Source organism: Haemaphysalis longicornis, unplaced genomic scaffold (assembly GCF_048455015.1).
Source record: "Haemaphysalis longicornis isolate Haplotype H1 unplaced genomic scaffold, Haemaphysalis longicornis Haplotype H1 scaffold_5, whole genome shotgun sequence".
Lineage (NCBI taxonomy): Eukaryota > Metazoa > Arthropoda > Arachnida > Ixodida > Ixodidae > Haemaphysalis > Haemaphysalis longicornis.
This window is the reverse complement of record NW_027526385.1, coordinates 105,294,321-105,314,406: the sequence shown is the minus strand read 5'-3', so window position 1 is coordinate 105,314,406 and position 20,086 is coordinate 105,294,321. Positions and strand designations below refer to the sequence as shown.

General features: G+C 44.7%; 1 protein-coding gene and 1 long non-coding RNA gene across 2 annotated transcripts in view; one reads left to right on the top strand and one right to left on the bottom strand.

The window, feature by feature from the left end:
* The window catches only part of LOC144138660 (follicle-stimulating hormone receptor-like), a 144,529-nt gene extending 128,381 nt beyond the window's left edge, over window positions 1–16,148 (top strand). Inside the window, exon 16 of the mRNA XM_077671048.1 lies at window positions 15,473–16,148. Coding sequence (XP_077527174.1) covers window positions 15,473–15,719 — 247 coding nt within the window. The 3' untranslated portion in view covers window positions 15,720–16,148. The remainder of the gene's footprint in view (window positions 1–15,472) is intronic.
* Window positions 1,241–11,108, bottom strand: LOC144138663 (uncharacterized). The gene is made up of 3 exons (XR_013315930.1): window positions 10,424–11,108; window positions 3,798–3,882; window positions 1,241–1,569 (listed from the first exon to the last, which is right to left on the bottom strand). It is a non-coding gene; the product is annotated as an uncharacterized LOC144138663 (long non-coding RNA).
* Window positions 16,149–20,086: the final 3,938 nt, after the last annotated feature.

Here is a 20,086-nt window from a genome sequence, read left to right as displayed (position 1 = left end):
AGCAAAAAAGTGTGGGAAAGAGTTTCGTTTTTCTGAGCCAACCTTCTGTGCGCACGTTTTTGATATTTAGTCTGTGGCCAATTTTGTGAACTGTGTTTTGCGGACCTAGTTTCACATGAAATATGTAAACACGTGCGTGGCATGAAATACAGCTTTTACACATGTGTAACAAACGCCACTTTTATGTTTTGCTTGTAGATATGTGTTTACGGTGAAGTTAAATATATTAGAAAACCCGCCTGTTGGAAGAAGGTTGCCTAAGAACTGAAACATAACTTAGAGGGAGCTAGAACAAGTTTATTACAACATTAGTGCGCACGTCAGCCAACGTAATCTATTTGCGGTCAGCCGCAGTTTGCAGGTCCATTTGTGGAAACGCTTAAAATATTCCCTCGTCTTGAAATTTCGTATGCAGTGGGATTTTATGTCAGGAATACGGCTCGTAGAATGAATTTGACGGTATTTGCGAAATGCTTATTGTTCACATATTGACAACCAATAGGAGGAGTTATAAGTACGCCATTTTTACATTGGCGTGACTATCTTCAACTGAATAATGAACGTTTAAATGGATCATATCGGCGCTAGCATTTCAGTAATTTTGTCCAAAGAAATTACAGCATAAAACACAAGAATTCTAAAGAATCTTAAAAATTCATTGAGTCAAATGGTCATATGAAGAGATCGCGCTTCTCATACTGGCATGGTTTTGTAGGTACTACAGTCTCCCCGCCCTAATATTTGTCGCAGTGTGTGAGTAGAGAGAAATTGCCTGCGTGCAACCGGCCTACCTTCGTTTTTCACGAGCCATGTTGCAGCTCCAGCCGTTTCAATACTTGTTTAAACACCTTCAGCAAGTTAGAGCGACTAGGAGAAATCTTACAATGAGCAAAAATAAAATTTTCGCACTTCGGGACTCGAAAGACAAAATAACAAACAATATTGATGATATACTAAAGCAACCGACCCTTATGAAAATTTCTATGTCCAGTCAAAAGACAGTCTGCGTCCCGAAGGAAACAGACTGCGTGCGTCCTGTGTGTTTCCTCTGTGTTGGAATTTCGCCACCGACTTTCTGCGTCCTCCAAGTGTCCCGTGTGTTTCCGTCCTCCATGCGTCCAGTCTATCTCCCAAAGGCAACACAGACACCATACGGCCTTTGTGTGTCCCCTATATGTCTTGAAGGCAACAGACCGCATTCGTCCCTTGTGTGTCCCCTGTATTGAAATTTCGTCACCGACTTTCTGCGTCCTCCAAGAATCCTTTGTGTTTCCGTCCTCTACGTATCCCACAAGCTTCCACCTTTTGAGTGCCCTTTGCATGCTGTCAAATAACAGCGCCCAACAGCCAGCTGCATGTGGAAAATGTCAGCCAGCTCCACAGTCACTGTTTCATGCTGCAGTTGTTTCTGTAAGAGCAAGCTGACGAAAATCACATGAATCACATGACTCTTGCAAACCTGACTATTTTATTCAGGTTGGATCCATACGTGCTGCTGCCGCCTGCCACACCAGGTGTCCCCTCATCTTTACCCCTCACAGGACGGGATAGCCACTGCCACACTTGAACCTGAAATGACAAACGCATTCATCGCATATGAAGGGGTTTAAACAAACACGTCTCAAACATTTGCTAGTTATGCTTATAAATATAAAGGAGTGTTCCCATACAAAACTGAACCAAGTATCCTGAAAGAGAAGGTACAACTTCTAGGTTGCAAAATTAGCCACAAAATTTAAACCACATAAATTAACTAATGAGCTTACGAACATCCATAATGACATACTGTTACATAGGCAACACAACCCAGAACTAAGTACTGTTTAGATTCATGGCCTCCTCATGACGGGCATTTATACAGCCTCGCAAGAACATTTGAGAGATGAGATTATTGCAGCAGCACTGTGGGAACAAAGCAATATTGGGGGGGGGGGGCAGGGAAGGCAACATAAAATTGCATGAACATGCTAAGACAGGCATTGATCAGTCGTCATCATGAGTAGTTGCTTGTGACTACGCGTTCTTTGGAACCTATAAAGGCAGCAGTTTTATTGTGCATTTCCTTTACGAGACAGCACTTGCATTGTCTAGTTTTTTGTCTGTGCTTGCTTACAAAAAGCAAAATGTACATCACCATGAACTGACCATCCTCTAGGTTGGCTCCTCACTTTTTATATTTCTTTGTGTCGATGGGTAGCAGACACAGGAACTGAAATAAAAAACAACCCTAGAAAACCGTGTGGATAGCACACTTGCACCCATTATTGCACGCGTGCCACGTGGTCACTCATCCCAACAGATGTACAGTGCACGGAGTAACCCCCAAGCTGCGAAAGCTGGGTGTGGTCGCTCTGTACTTTGTGAAATACAAGCTACTAGAAAGATTTGACAGATAGCACAAACAGTGCAGGTGCGCCAACTTTGCACCATGGCACGAATTTTTCAACGCACAACAGAAAACGCACCGGTATGTCAGTGACACCGTGGAGGAGAAATTTGAAGACAAACCAGGACATCAGTGACAGTGAAAGGGTTAAAGCAGTCGAATACAGCAAATTTAATTTCAGGTTTTATGCTTACCAGCAATGAGGAAAGCTACCGCAGTAACTTGAGCTGACTGCTCTGTAACGTGCACTCAAATGCTAAAAACACACAAGCGTTTTTGTATATGTTTGCACACAGAGCATTCATACTGTTTGGAAATAGTGCAGGTTTTTCCTACTATAAACATCATAATATTGCCCCCAACCACGCCATTTGATTTGTTTACAAAATGTTTTCTTACAAGCACCTGGCTACACCCTGCAATCTTATCCTTTTTTAAGGGAACCGTCTTTTTCCCCTTTTTTATTTGTATGCTGCACCAGCAGTCTTGTTTGATATGGAAAGGGTGTTGCTTTGCGATCCCTATCCTAGCTTTTCCTGTTTTTATTGAAAATGTTCTTGATCTAAATGAATGAGTGCAAAAGAAACCCTGCGGCATTCAATTCGCCAACGCTCATCCATGCACGTCCCTTTGCTGACTCCTTCGAGGTTTGTGTTTTTTTATGTTCACTGCGGAGCACAAGTTTGCTCCGATCTATATTTTTACAAAAACCCTGCATTATCCGTGGCTACATAACAATATTCCAAACAAAGTCTGATACACAAACCAGAACCCCCCACAGCTCTTTCTTCAATTGCTGAGTACCCTTCTACAATTTGGATTATCATTATATTTGCTAGAGTAAATTGCTGTTTGGGAGGGGGGGGGGAGGGGGCTACGATGGCCAGTGAGACTCATTACACTACAAGAAACAAAGTGGCAAAAAGGCACGCAATACACCCTTTTCACTGCCAGGCACTAGTTGCATCTAGGGCATTGAAGTGAATTCACCTAAATTCTATTTCTGAGTGCATGGAATTGTTTCACTCATGTAATGTAATCCATAATATGACTTTTGAGTAGAAGTCTAAAGATCTAGTTCATCTGTAATAGGCGGTAGAAGAAAAATCCCCACACACTGTCTGTGGCCACCACGCAATTACCACAGTGAACAAGGGTGACAAAGTCGTTATTAATTAATTCATGGAGCAAGGACACAGCCCTGATGCGACAAAAAAAATAAGAAAGGTACCAGGAAGTTTCTCATCCTCATCGGTTCCTTATTTTTTGTCCCATCTCTGCAATGTTCTTATGTCTTAATCTCACTAAGGTACCACAAGGATGCCACAATGGTTTTCTATGTTTTCATGTTCTCTCAGCCTTCAAAATCAAGATTTTCATGCATTTCACAGCCGTAATGAACTCCACTTACAGGTCGTGCAGGATAGATAGAAACAGGAGGCAGCCAATTCTTCTGGTAGCTCACAACGTACATCCTCCATGTCAAACACCTGGTCCTGTAAAAAATGGAAGTTCAAGTAGTAAACACGCCGTAAATATGAGGTATAATGCCGTGAAATACCCTCTCTGACAGGACATGACAGAATTTCTTTTTTGTAGGTACAAAAAAGGCACCTTTAGTTCTTTCAAGCTAAAAACAAGTAGAGTGCTCACTGATTGAAACGCGACACTGCGAGCGTGTGGCCGCCAATACATGCAGCGCCGTCCATGGACGCCCGTGGAAGCTAGGTGTTACATTGTATACTGCGAGAATGAGAGCGTGTTGACCGTAGGCTTACTGCTTCCGGTTGCCAATGCGCAGGACTGTGGTTCCCCGTAGCGACAGCAGGGCGCTGCGAGCCTGGAGCGCTTGTAGCCAGGAGCGAGCCTCCAACCGTTAGGCCTGGAGCGAGCCCGACGGTTGTAGCCCGGCTGTGCGCGCAGCCGATTTCGCGACATAGTAAGCGCACGCTCTTGTTACGCGTGCCCTTCCGATGTGGCACAGTAGTGTTCATGTAATGCACAGTCACGCTCATCAGAATAAAATAAACTTCTGTACGCAGGAACACCAAACTTTATTCCAGGATGTAAACTAAAACAGGAAAGACACCTTTGCAGGCACGTTTGCGTGTGGTGCGGTGCATTAGTACTTCGTCGGCTCTCCTCTTTTTTTTAGTTTATATCATGGAATAAAGTTGGCTACTCCTTCGTGCAAATGCTCGTTTCATTCAGATAAGCGTGACTGTGCCTTACATGCAAATTATCTGTATCGCATTGGAATGGCACGCATAACAACAGCGCGCGAGCGCACGATGTCGCGACATTGGCTGCGCAGAACGCCAGGCCGCTACCATTGCCGCACAAACACACTCCTGCGCTCCAGGCTCGCAGCGCACCGCTGTCGCTGCGGGGAACCACTGCCCCGCTTATTGGCAACCAGAAGCAGCAAGCTTATGGTCAAAACACTCTCATCCTCGTGGTATACCACAACACCTAGCTTCCACGGGTGTCCACTGGTGGCGCTGCATGTAGCGCAGGCCACAGATTTCCACTGTGCAAGCATATTCTCTGGTCCAGAGGGTGCGAAACGTGGTTACGGCTTTTAAAGGAGCCATGAAGAGAAAACACAAGTTTGGTTCATTCAAAGGATTGCGTTGCTAGAATCATGCTGACACCATTTTTAATGTAAGCTCCACTCAAATAAGCTACAAATTAGGAACAAAGGAAATGGCCATGCGACCCACTAGCTCATTTCCCGCAACAGGACCTATGTCATACCAGCCAGCTCTGCAGTTGGCGGAGGGCGGCAACAACAAACGCGAATTAGGCAGAGCCTATAAGCTTGCCGAACGAACTATTTGCGCTTAAATTTAGGGCACATTCTTTTTACAGTAGTAAGAATGGTACAGTAGTAAGAACAGCAAAGGTTAGGAAAGCACACATAAGCATAGAAGTACCGATGCGTACTGCTGTTGGTACTGCGCGCACTATGCTTGGTTTAGCTGCACAGGACTGCGGGGCTTTGGGGTTGTCTCGGACAACACTGGCCGATTGACACAAGCAACGGTGTCTTATGTGACCATATTTGTGGAGTGAGCACTATGTTTCTCGAAACGATTATTTTCTCGCTGAACAAAAACAAGCCAGGTTTAAATACGGTAAAAACAAACCAAAAGCAGAAAGCGGCTTGCCACGGTTATGGTGGCACCATCTAGGTTCACCCCAGTCGAAAAACACAACAGGAATTTCTGTCGCACAACAGAAATTTCTGTCGCACGACAGGGATTTCTGTTGGGACTACAGGATGGTCTGTCGTGCGACAGAAATTTCTGTAGTACAACTACAGAAAATCTGTCGTACGACACGCATTTCTGTCGCACGACAGGGATTTCTGTTGGGACTACAGGATGGTCAGTCGTGCGACAGGAATTTCTGTAGTACAACTACAGAAAATCTGTCGTACGACAGGCATTTCTGTCGCACAACAGGAATTTCTGTTGGGAATGCAGGATGGTCTGTTGTGAGACAGGAATCTCTCTAGTAGGACGACAGAATGTCTGTCGTACGACAGAAATTTATGTAGTACAACACACATATCTATCATGCGACAGACATTGTGTAGCCCCACTACAAAAACCTTTGTAGTAGAACTACAAAATGTCTGTCGCATGAGACGTTTCTGTTGTACTGCAGAAACTTCTGTTGTGCAACACCCTGTAGGCACTACACAAATTTCTGTTGCACCACAGACTGTCCTTCAGCCACTACGATTGGATTCCGTAATTACTATTATTATCTGCCATGCGACCGAACATTTTGTAGTCCCTGCAGATTTTTAGTCTGAAAGAGAATTTTAGATTCATTGCAAAAGTGTCACACGACAGACCGTTCAGTATTGCTACAAAATCTCTTGCTTACCCTGTCGGCAAACCCCGCGTTTTCCAGCATTAGGAGAGCGATGGAATACGCTGGAAAGAACGAAATACACTGGAAAACGCAGAGCTGCACAACATCAACGTGGGGACCGCATTTTCCATCGAGAGAGCGACGTAATACGCTGGAGACAACAGAAAACATTGGAAAACGCCGCGCTGAACGACAGTAACGCGGGGTGGTTGCTGGAGAGCATCGAATAACACGGGGCCATTGCCTTTGAGGACAGAGCTTCAGACAGGGCGAACGGGATAGCACGAACAGGATAGTTAGTGTGGTACCGCTGCTTGGCTGGACACAGGAATGCCGCGCGCCGCTTAAGGGGTGGACTGGTTGTATTCCAGCGCCGCGATGGACGCAGATGCTTCGAAACTTGGTGTTTTCGGCCTGTGCGGTGCCGCGAATTCCCACTTTTTTAGCGTGCGCTGCACGAAAACAATGGTGCGTGCGAGTGACGGTCATCTCGTTGAGTTGCATCGCAAGCGTCTGTAGTAATGAAAGTTTGTTGCATTACTGACATTAGCATTCCGGCCGCGTTTGAAAAAACCTTCGCTACAAATTTGCAATTAACAACGCAACTTAGCACAAATCACTGTAATGTTGCAACATCTAAGCGTAGCCCCATAACCAAAAAAATGGATACATAAAGAACTTCGCCAATTCCTTTAATTCTTTGAGGGAATCGCAATTGAATATATTGTACTGTGGACAATCTTTGATAAAAGAATGAGGCAATAAGGGTAGCCCGTCGGCAAAGCGGACGCATAAAGGACAAGCAAGACATGCTTTTTGAAGACGTGGTGTAATAATTGCAGTGCACATTCTGACACGCATTTCTGGGTGTCTTTGAGAGCCCCATTGTTTCAACCTGCGTGCTGTTGCTTTATTTTTTTAGCACGCAATTTGTTTATTTTAATGCGAAACATGTGTCCAATCAAGCCTAAATAGTTAAAATAAGATTTTAAAAACAGGGAACCAGTTGCCGCTATCTGTGTGAAAAAAAAAAGAAACTGCGCCAGTGAACTCGTTGCATTACCGAGATGGGTTAAAAAAATAAATGTAGAAAGAAAGAAAACGCGCGCCTTCCCTTTAGCCCGGCCCTTCGAAAGAAGTTCGGGGAAGCATCGTCACCACTGAGGGCATGTCCGGGCGCGACAGCACTCGCGGGACGGGGAGACCACAATACGAAGAATCGAGAGGGGTGAGGAGGGGTCGCGAAACAACTTCTCGTGATCGGCCGGTTCCCTCCTTACCCTTCCTTTGTTCCCTCCTGCTTTTCGTCTTTCGGTCAAAATTTGGCGGTGGCAGCGTGGCCGAGTGGCTCGTTCACATTTAACATCAGCGCTTTGCCTAGCTGAAGTTACGCGTAACTTATTGTAAAAACGTGCATCTTATGTCTCCGCGAAGTATCAGCAGCAACATTTGAAGCTTCGGAAGCTGTGGTAAAAGCAAGATCGGTGGTCCGGATTTCAAGCATCTCGAAGTGAGGACTCCTCTATCCACGACTAACCATGGTGCTTGGAATTATTGGCACACTGATGCGAGTGAATACGACGAATTTCGCAGGCAATGTGATCTCGAATACGTGCGATGTGCTTCGACAATTGACTGAACTTGCAATGACCCCTGCGTGACTTCGGCAGGTATCGTGCGTGCGTACTCTTCGAGATAGTGCAGCACCACAGAGACGTGCGCTTTTCGCCACAGGATACCCCTCCACGTTTTGCTGTGCGAATGCATTGTCAACGGATCAAGGTTCACCAAGGCAAGCATTCCAGCTAAATATTGACTTTCCATTTTAATTCTCTCACCTTCTCTCACGTTTTGCTGTTTAAATAAATCAGGTTCAAGAAATATTTGTTTGCTTGTGTTTTAATGGTCCTAACTAGTATAAGGAACGAATTTTCGAACGGTTATTGTCCATGCTCGTTTAATAGTTTTTTTTTCTATCCGGGAGAATAAATTTGCTTTCATGAACAGATTGAGCGTCATTGACGGAACGCGCTGATGGGACGCGATTTGGTCCTGCTTCAGAAGCACGGCCAATTCAGCTGAAAAGTGCCCAAATGAGTCTAGCTAAATTTGCTAGCGCTACTTAGGTGTCCCTGAAGCAAGGACTTCTGTTTTTCTTGTTAACAGCTACGCGGATTTGTAATTACACGGCTATTAAAGAAAAAAGACCTAGTGCGAGCACCGGCCACGCTATTCGCTGGAGACCGCGTGGTCTCCGGCGTGTTCCAGCGTTACGTTCCAGTGGCTGCTGGATCCACGAGTTTCCGCGTGTGCAGTGTGCGTGTGCACGCGTTTGCGCGACTTCACATGCATCAGGCATGTGCAATCTGCGTAACATCAAACTTTTGTATTGCATGCATGAATGTACCACTTGTTGCATTGCTTACATTGCCTTTTGGTACAGCTTTCTGAAATCAGTTATTCACTGAAAATAATTTTAAGCTTGTTCCAGAAAGGCAAGAATTCCCCCAAATGCTTATGTTTATTGGTCATATTTTTATTGAAATTGTTATGCATACCCAGCATACTTCAGATACTTAATAGAAAAAACATCACGGGAAGTAAATTTCTTATGCAAAACAAGTTGAAATTCGAGACATGACAGGATTTACTACGAAAACAGACATGACAGGATTTACTACAGACTACAGAACAGGATTCACTACAGACTACATGACAGGATTTACGACAAACTACAGGACAGGATTTACTACAGACTACAGGACAGGATTTACTACAGACTACAGGACAGGATTTACTACAGACTACAGGACAGGTTTTACTACAGACTACAGGACAGGATTTACTACAGACTACAGAATGTCCCAATCCCTCACAGGATCATTCTGTCGTATTTTTCTGTTGTGTTTTTCGACTGGGACTAACGGTAAAGAAGGCTTCCCAATCGGCTGCAGAGCAGTCGGTTCCTGTGATGTCATTGCAGACCCTGAAAATGCACGATTTAGCGGGAAAACCAAAATTTTAACTTCAATTAATTAATTTCTCAGTGAATAAAGCATCGTTTGCATTTGGACAAGTGCTGGGTGCACCATAACACACGAAATCTTTCGAATAACACAAACTTGTATTTTGTCTCCATGGCGCCATTAAAATTATCTCTGAGGCACATGGTGAACGTCTCAGCGTGCCAATACCACCAAGGGGTAGGCAAGTTGAAATGCTGACGAAACGAAAAAACGGGATGGCGAAGGAGCACGGTGGCAAGCCCACGCCCTGTTTAATCTTTTTCGCACCATGATTGTATCCCCATCACATGCATATTTGTAAGAATCAACACGTTCAACCCATGCTCAACATGTTACAGTCAACACAATTTATGCAAGCCAGCTACAAATAACGTCACACCACAAAATAATTTCTGTCTGATCATGACGATGCTGGATGAGCTTAGGAAGGTGGAAAAATTTCTTGCAGTTAAACAGTGAAAGCTGCCCTGTGACTGCACCAGCAATGCAGGCTGGAACAGCATGTTTTCAAGCTGCGACGTCTAAACAATTATCTGGTCAAATGTTCACTGCCTAAAGACCTTGTGCATGTGGTACTACTTATAAAGTTGCTAGCAATGCTTAAATGTTGAAAATTCAACGTATATGCAACTCTTACGTATTATAACTACAAATGTAATGCAGCCTCCTTGCATTTCTCTACCCGTAAATGAAAACTACCCGTTAGAACAATGCTAAGCTGCCTACGTCCTGTAAAAGATATACTGTGGGTCAACTGCCTTCTAAAAAAAAAAAAATCGGGGAGTGGGCGTTTTGTTTTAGAACCATTAACGCAGTTTTCTTTTTTTTTCTTTTTTTTCATGCAACAAGCTTTAGCGGTCGAATCCATCCAAGCCAAGCGGCGGCCGCTGGGCCGTCAGCATGATAACATTTTCGCTGCCGGCAATGGCAAGGATCACTCACACAGCATACTGGCCGCCGCTCCTGGAAGCCCATTCATGTGACCGCGCCGACGCAGCCGGTAATTTACAATAAAAGAAGCGCGGCGAGCCGAACACCAAGGAAAATACTCAACACGTTTAACGAAACGGCGCTGCGGCAACGCGTAAGAAAATTTTAACATGCACCACGATAAACAATTACTTACGACAGAACACGCAGCATTTTTCACACGTCGCGTCGACCGACTGGAACTTGCAGTAGAGACTCTTGATTCACGTAGGCACGCACAACTTGTCAGGTGTTTTGTCAAATGGCGACCTCGATGTGCGTTTGCCACAGCAGCGCAGTGCGGCGACGACACAGGCGCTTTGCCAGCACTCACGATGTTTCAGGTGGCACAAGAGCACTAACACGTAATATTACGGCAGGAGGAGCACGTAGTAATTCACGTAACACCAGCAAATCGAAAACAAACCACCAAAACCACGCACAACGAACCAGCCACGTCTTTTCTTGCGCACCTATAACAATGACTGCATATATGCTAGCCTAGACTAGACTTATTACTACAGTTGGCTATCTAGCAGTCATAGATTTTTAGCAGCTACTTCGTTACTTCATGATCACCCCTGAAGCAAACTAGGCAGACGCCATTATAGTATTTTGTTAAAGTTGATAATAGCAAGCATATATATAATGGCAGTATATTTTCTTGATGCGAGCAACGTCTTTTGTTGTCGTAAGTTGTTGCTACTCAAAAGCAAATAAAAATGGATTAACAAACGAAGTTATTATCATCGTCATCTACATCTAGATTGACTGTTTTGTGTTTTGTTCAGCGTCCAAGCATTCACTGTTTGTGGGCTTTTCACAAACAGAACGGCCGGATAAAAAAAATTATTCTGGCAGTCATACGGAAACACACGCGCACACGCACACGCACACGCACACGCACACACACACACACACACACACACACGCACGCACGCGCGCGCGTGCTCACAAAAGCACCGTGCGTCAAATCCACGCAGGCAAACAATTCCCTCAAATAGAGGCTTAGCAAGACTATGTATGCTCAAATATTTATACCTACATTTAACCCCTCTCTCGGTTCTGTTTCGGTGGCTTGGAGGTTAAGTACTCGCCTGCGGACCCAAAGGAAGGTGGTTCGATACCTACCACAATACTCAGTTTTTTTTTTTAACCGTGCTTTGATTGAAGTTTTTCTGCCTTAGGTTATATTTTGCATTGTTGTTGCTCTCGTCTGGCGGTGTCCCTTTTTTTCTGTCGCAATATATTTCTACCGCAAGCTCTACCCCAATAAACAGTACACCGCTTCAGCATTTAGTTGCAAGGATAAGCCATTTTACAACGACCCTGAAGGAAAACACAGACTAGGACCATCGGAATCCACTTTTTAGGTTGTTTTTGTTTTCATTGCTTTGTTTTCTATTCGGCTTTTTGTTTTCTTTTTACTTTTCCTGGTCTGTATATTCTTCTCCCTCCCACTTTTTTTCGTAATGGGAGGGACGAGGCACTTCGAACAGCCTCGTTCAATATGTATCCTTCTTACGCCACTGTTTCATACAAACGTTCCAGTTGGTAATATATATTCTGCGAATTTATCAGACCTCACTAGCACGAAATAACGTATACAGTGTTGCAGAATTTCCACAAACCATCGGCGTTGTTTCTTACCATCTCTAGCCAAGCCAAAAAACTTAACCTTTCGAGTATAATTTAGGCTTACATGCTCGACTTTATGTTTACTTGAGGAAGCACAGCACGATTGTTTAGTTTGCGGCTCTTCAGAAAAAGAATGTAAGGCAACAAATAGTTATCCTTCCTCCCAATGTCCTAGAGGCAACACAAAAGACATAAGTCAGTCTTTTGACTTCATTTTGCCTTCAGTACATACATAAGCAACAGCATTACGGCAAACAGAAAAAAGAATTAAGACAGCAAATTCAAGTTCTATCTACCACCCTTTGTCCTAGAGGCAACACAGGGGAAACAGGCCAAAGTCTTTTGACTTCATTTTGCCTTGAGTACACACATGGGCAATAACATTGCGGAACTCAGAAAAAGAAGAAAGCAAGTCAGTTTTAAAGTTTTATACTTCTCATCCGAAATAAAATATCGTATACAAATTTAAACTTTGTCTTTACCATAGTACATATAAAGGTAACACATCATGGCTGTTTATCCGGCAGTCTATAAAAAGTACACAGCCTGCTTATGTCCTAGAGGTAACACAAAGGAAAAGTCAAAAGAAAGGCCACACAGTCAACATGCAGGAGACACAAAGTAAACAGAAAGGAAAAGTTCATTTTCATAAGGGGAGCAATTTTAGACGCAGCTGTATACTTGATTCAGAGGCAAGTTAACTTGTGTTAGGCAGGTTCCGCCGGTTACGACAGGTGAAGTGGCAACGGCACTCAAAGCAATAAAAAAGGGAAAGCTACAGCAGACGACGGCATTACAACGAATATATTGTACCTTGGTGGGTACATTGTGGTAATAAAAAGCACGGAGCTATTCTCGCAGTTAGTGGGGTATTTAATGCTGCCAAAGGCGTGGAAGAATCCGAATATAGTTCCTCCACAAAAGAACAGGGATGCCAAATAGCTTAAAAACGACAGACCGATCAGCCTTTATTCCTTTATTTATTCTGTGTTCCCCTGGAGAAAAACAAAAAAAGGTGGGGAACCTGTTTAAAGTTGCTTAAAGTTGCTTACAAACATATTTACTCATAGCATAAGTGCAACTTTAAACTCTCGACAGCCACGAAAACAGGCCGGTTTCAGGAAAGGTTTTACAGCTTCAGAAAATATTCACGCTATAAACACGGTAATCAAAAAATGCTTAGAATATAATACACCGTTGTATACGGCATTTATAGGATATGAAAGAGCATTGTGCTCAATGTTAAATTAGCAGTTTTAAACGTGTATGAAAAAGAATTTGATTGAATGTCAGCTTTAGCACTAATAAAGGTGTTATGTGATCACGGAGTCGACAAGACATATATGAGGCTCTTTAAAGATATACATGACGGGAGCACAGGAACTATAGATGGTATTCACTGAATAGCTTAGGTGTCACTTTCTTCGCTCGGCAACACTGGAAATGGCCACGGACATGGCCGATGCGCCATCGACATGGCCCGGCTTGTGCCACTGCGCCCGTACGCTGCAGAAAAGAAACAGCGGCCTGCGACATCTGCTCCGTTTCAACACTATTCGTAACGGTGGTGCAACAGATAGATCAATAATCGCACTCACATTCCAGTCGAGGCACTACTTTACATTCAGTGGGTTTGAGTATGGAACGTCCAACACACATTAGCTTAGCACGGACACACTCACATGGTTGCCCGCATGCGTGCTATATACAACCTATACGTCCCAATCAAATAAATTGTAAGTTCCCTATACAAAAGGGTGTCCGCGAAGGGGACACAATATCTCAGCAGTCATTTACAGCCTGTATGGAGGGTTTGTTCTACATGCTTAGTTGGAGCAAAACCAGGGTGCGAATCAGTGGGGAATATCTCAGCCACGTAGGGTTTGTAGACGACATTGTCCTATTTAGTCGAAACAGCCGGGATGGGCAGCGCATACTTTGCCAATTGTGCTCTGAAAGTGTAGATGCAGGCTCCAAAATAAGCACAAAACAATTGAAGGTAATGCTGTATAAGGATGCCACGAAACGTGACTTTAATGTAGCCAACGACGTCCGGGAAACAGTAAGCGACAAGTTCTATCTCGGGCAAGTCACAGCTGCTGATTCAGACCATGAAAAAAAAGTACCTGCAAAATAGGCGTGGGCTGGGCTGTTATTAGAGGAATTCCGATATCCTGACTAGTAAGATTTTTCTGTCACCCTAAAAGCTGAAACGTGATCGACACATTCTTCCAGTAGTGACTTACGGGGCAGAAACTTAGGGTCTGACTAAACAGCTCTAAGGGAAACGGATATCAACCAAATTGGCTATCGAAAGAAGAATGCTAGGGGCCACGCGGATGGAGAGGAAAACCGCCGCGTGGATTAGGGAACCGACTAAGGTAGAATATACTCTAGCTCAAATTAAGCGGATGAAATTAGCACAGGAGAGAGTAGCGTCATAAGCATGAGGGGCAACAGGTGGGCCAACCGTTTAGCAGATTGGCTGCCGTAAGCAGACCGTAAGCAGATTTAGCAGGCCGTAAACGCCGTAGGAATAGACCGAGAACTCCATGGAGAGATGATCTATGAAAAAAATTAGCTCCAATCCACGCTGTAAAACTGGTTGTACTGCGAAGCTGTGAATGACGCCCACGGCTATTACCCATACGGCTTCATTGAATTCACGCAAGTGGCTCTACAAAGATCGAAACCAATGACTCTGCCAGCCGTTACCTGGGATCCGTCGGGGCGGCGTCCCGAACGCATCGGCATTTCTTCCGATTTTCGTTTGAAAACGAAGAGGAGCGTCTTTCGAAGGGTAAGGAGGAGGCCGGCACGCGCGGCTATGCCGTCATCTTTCTCACTGCCTCCTTCTCAACCTTGTTTCCTGTGTCGCCTCCAAAAAAGCATCCTCCCCCCTCAGACGCTGAATCCAAACCACCGTCGGTCTCCCCGTCTCCACGCGGGGGCGTAGCTTAGTCGGCAAGACGACGGGCTCTCGCTCCGCTTCTCTTCGGGCCCGGGTTCGATCCCTGGCGGTGCCAGTAGTTTGTTTGACGCCTGGGATGTTTGTGTAGCCAGTAGTGTAAGGGAGTTATCTACTGATGCGGGCACGATAAGTTCCTTGCCTGGTTAGAGGTATACTACTTGTAGGCAAAAATTTCGTGCAAGCATAGACTTATGTAGCACTCGATAGACGTGGCTGGAGACTTTAGGAGAGATTTCGAATTTCAGCGGACGCCACCAGACTGATGTTGATGATGATGATGACAATTCAAGCTCGCAGGATATGTAAATAGGAGCCTGGTAGATATCCTAAGCATATAATCAGCGCGAGCTCATGGAGGACAACCCTGCCTCGTCTTCTTGCCCAAAGCCTCCCATTCAGTATGAACTAACTCGCCCAAACCCACGTTTTAGTTTGCTACTTCGTTATTAACATGTTTGCTAAAATGCGTGATGCACCGCAACAATTTGTTTTTCGAACTGTTTCAGTTTGTAGATCTACGTGAATTCTTTTTCAGCCCTGTTTTTATTAAAACTGGAAATATCACAGGTTTTGTTACATAAACTCTTGTGATTTCAGGTACAAGGATGCATCTTCCGTCACACAGAATGCCAAGAAGAGGCTCACAATTTTAAGGATTGAGGGAAATCCCCAGCAGAATGGTAGTGCTGATGCCGCATGCGAGGACGCACCGGTGGACACCCAAGAAGAATCGCACTGCTCGGTTGCGGCGTCAAATAGAGCCGGCTCACCACACCCCCTTCGCAATATATCGACAAAGCTAGGCTCGTTGGGCCACTGTGCCACTATATCCGTCAGCGAATGACAGGTTTAACGCAGTGAGAAACGACATGCCTGTGGTGTATGCGGTGCAAGCTTCGTGTGCAGCAGGATGCTGTATACTTACCATGGGACCTGAGTCATCTTTAGCTCTCGTTGTGTTTGGATTATGTATAAGCAACGGAGTGAGTTCGGAAAAATGTTTACCCGCCACAATAGCAGCCCACCCAGATCTCTGTTACAATTTCCCATGTAATGTATTGAATTGTGTGTGCAACAACTGCTAGGGCTAAGATTGACCCTGAATGAGTGCTGTGGCGCTAAGCATGACGTGGCGGGGTCATTGGCTCCTGGCCTTCGTGTGTAATAAAACTCCTGCACAACTTTTCAATACTGTAATTCTATACAGTAAAATGCCACTGCAGGATCAACTGCTTGTTTATATTTGTATACGTCCAACAGGCTTTTATTTCATCGGACTAAGCTCGTGCTGGGGCTTCACAGGAACTGGTATTGTGCTGCGCCACTATCGTCTGGTTGTTAAATAAAATCACAGGCTAAGTGACTATTTTATTCGGTCGTGAATAAATAATATGTTATGCTGCCTTTTAGTCTAGCAGAATATCACTTGCTGAGGTAAGCTTCAAACAACCACTTTTAGGTGTTATAAAACTGCGACGGTTCCTGCAAAAAACGTCCACGTTTTGTCTATTGCATCTGTAAAATGAGTAAGTAAACGCAATGTCGCTAAAACGTGGCGTATGCAGAATCACGTTATGGCTGCTTCATTGCCATTCATTTAGGCTTTCTAGCGATAGGCTCTCTCGCCACTGCAGTGGTCACCTCAATGGATCAACCACTCACCTGTCTCACAATCAAGATTGACTCGTCAAGGAAGCGGAGAAAGTAGCGATCGGCTTGGCTATAATCCAACCTACCGCGCTTTAAGTAATCCCCGAATGTCAAGCGGCGTGCAGAAGCTTCACGTCTGGTACAGTTTCTCCGACTGCACTATACCTTCTGAGCAAAATGGTCAGAATCATGTAGACCCTTACATTCTCCGCTCTCCCGAGTGGCGGCACTGCCCATGTCTTGGTTCCGTGCAACCACCAACCTTGCGCCAGAGGAGGAGCATACTTCGAGGCTGACTGAGACCAAACAGAAACAAAAAACATATTATAGAAAAAATAGGAAGACCTATCCCACGCCACACCTAGTTTGTCTAAAATGCAAGAAACTGAATTACGGCGAGCTGAAAATAACTCGTTACCATACTGCGTACGGCTAAATCATCTCTTTCCCACACAATACTCCACGTTTGGCGTCTACGTTTTGCGGCAATTTACACAAACTTTATCACTTTGCGTGGGAGTGAGACCGGAACACTTATATTCTTATCTTCCCCCGTCCCAACCATTCTCGTGAGCATTGGGATAGCGTGTTGTCCAGGTGCAGCCTCAACGACCAGATTATATTGGTCAAAGCAGTTGCCATCGCCATGATAAGCCATGGATTTCCAGACTAGGAAGCAACCCACCAAACCTTTTTGCTCAATAACACCTCTATTCTCTCTCTCTCTCTCTCTCTCTCAGTCTGTTTCAAATAGGTGTATTCCTCCACATTATTGTACTCGACAAATATAAGTGATTCGCGGGAGATTTGCACTGTAAAAATATATTTATATAGCCGCGTTTACCTGGTATTTGCCGCCGCAGAACCAGTGCCATTTTAAGGATTATGCTAGGGTAAGACATCATTTTCCCAGGAAAAACAGAGTGCTCGTTGCTGGCTGTGTTAAAACAAAACAAATCTGAGTAAACGTCACCATCTTCCTTGTGTTATCAAACAGCCTTTTTTCTCACGTGCACTGAAACCAACTCCAAAAAAGAAGGCTGGTATGCAAAGCCATGAATAAAGCCAAAAGGAAATGATGGTTTTTAAAGGGTCGAATATCGCAAGATATCAGCGGAAAACCTTCTGTAGTGTAAATTCGTTGTTTTATTGGTGTAAAGGAACAATATTGCAGGCTTTGCCGTTATTTTTCCTCTCAGCCTTTCGTAGGATAGGATTTTTCGTGGGCACCCAAACCTTTGGCACAGTGAATCTGACAATGCGTGATAACCGGCCAATAAATGGCTACTCGCTTACAACGCTTTAGCGTGCAATGCGGAATACAGCATTAATTACAGAAAAATGTGTTGTGGTCACAATGGTCTGTGTAGATGGCGCGATGTCGATGCAGAAGTAGCGTTATAGGTTGTTCGGTGAGCGAGGCTCAAGGCATTACAAACTCTTACAAGCACTGGGTTTCGTACGGACCTAAATAATTTCTGAGTCATTTTCTAGAAGTCACCCCATTTATTCATACATGATTCAACTATCTTTCGACTAAGCCTCTGACACAGATACACCTTCAGAATGAGAGTAATTATAATGTGTGAGTGTGTACCGTAAATCAAACTGCAAACTTGACTTCTTTCGCTACCTGGTCGAGCACTGAACATTGGAGATTTGTCATTTACTGTTTCAGAAAACACCATATACTGTCCACTAGACATACGCTCTCTCTCTAGTAATCGCAAACTCATTGAAAGAGCGAGTGACCGAGACAAATTTTGCTTCTCTGCAATCTGAAAGTATTTTTCTACGCCACTGCGCCATTGGGCAGCGTGATATCCCCTGTTACAAATTTTCAATCCTTTAGCGAGTGACCACTGAGGGCCTCTAAACAACACTGCTGTGTTATTGCAGGGACAGCCACATAACAAGAATCGTATCATCTAGGAGGGACGATATTTTTGACGGTAACTACAATAAAGTTATTCAAAATGAGCGATTACGGCTCGCTTAGTGCGTTCAATTCTACGTGGTTATGTGGGAGGTAAAAACGTTTAGCTAGTATTGACCAGTCAAACTACAACAAGGTGCTTATGTGTTGCGGTTGTTCCTCATTCAGGCCAAAGGAGAAATGCGCTTACGATGTGCTTGAGCAAGTTTGCCCTCATTGAGCAGGCACGCCAAGTTTATGTGTCCAGCGGCGTAGCCGCTGGTACAGTGAGAAAGTACGTCAGGGAACTTCATGGAACACTTGTAGAAGAACGAAAACATACTAAAGCGAGTCGGCATGGCTGCCGAGTTTCGAACCCTATTGGCATTGTTGAAACATTTTTAAAGCGTATGCCTTGCGGGTTCGAGGCATTTGCACTGCTCCAAAAGATAGATTTACTCTGTGAGAATTTTTGCTGTCGGCAGTGCAAGGCTGGAAACATATGGGAAGAAACGTAGTCGTAGTGTGGTTCTGTACTCGAGTCGCACTCTGGATAACCCAGTTCGGAATTGTACTTAGCTACAAGATAGCGTAATTTTATTTTAATGTAAGTTTAGGCAGAATGTTTTAAATGGCTTTGAAAATGAAAAAAAAAACTTCAGGCATCCGTACCAAAAAAAAAAAATCCCGCCCGCGTCTGGGGCGTTGGATTGCGAGATGCGTTGTATATCATGAGTGGTTGGTCTTTATCACGAAGTGTAGCAGGTAATCATCACGAGCCGCTCCAGGGCGCAAGCTTGAGAAAAAAATTCAGGGAAGCTTGGACTCACCCGCAAGACTTGAGTGGCGAAGCTGTTGTACGTGAGCATCTCCGGACAAGTAGTTAGGTTTCAGCATCTTTGTTTATTTGCATAGTTGTCGTGCTAGCATCGAGGAAGTCGCCGTCTTCGCTGCGTTAAGCGGATGCAAAGTCTTCCTCAACATTGTATACTTCTACCACCACTTCGTCATCAACTCGAGGCACGGTGGCGGGATCTGCAAGTCGTCTGGGGAAGGATTGGCATGCTCGTAGCCATGTCTGCAATGATCCATAATGGCTTCTAGAGAATGCGCCGGCTGCGGTGACCTCTCCTAAGCAGGGAGTATTTTCATCTTTAGCATTAGAGCTGGAGTTTTTTTACATGCGCGGTAGGGCTTGCCGAAAGCGCTGGGTTTTTTCTTTTTTTGTTTACTAAAGCCACTACGTGAATTAGGTACTGGGAGGTTGCCGCGAGGCACGCGCCCACGAGCACTCGCCATTAATCGCTCCTCGCGCTTTTGCCAGTTTGTTCTTTTGCTAGAGCCAATGCGCGTGCCGAGTGCTCTCGGTGGTTGCCGCGAAGCACGCGCCCGCGAGCGCTACGCATTTTCTTGGTATATTATCCTGCAACGGCGAGTTTACGACTTGTACAAGAGCTCCATATTAAAAAAGCCTGCGTCCGGTATTGGTATCTCAAAGAGAAAGCCGCCCCTTCGCGACGAGCTCCACAGCGCCAGCTTAATCTCTGCAGTACCAAAGCGTCCTCGATGCCAGTACACGCACATAATGACAGGGCGCAAGTTGAGGAAAATTTTGAGAAATGGCCTGTAGTTTTCATGTGAAGCTA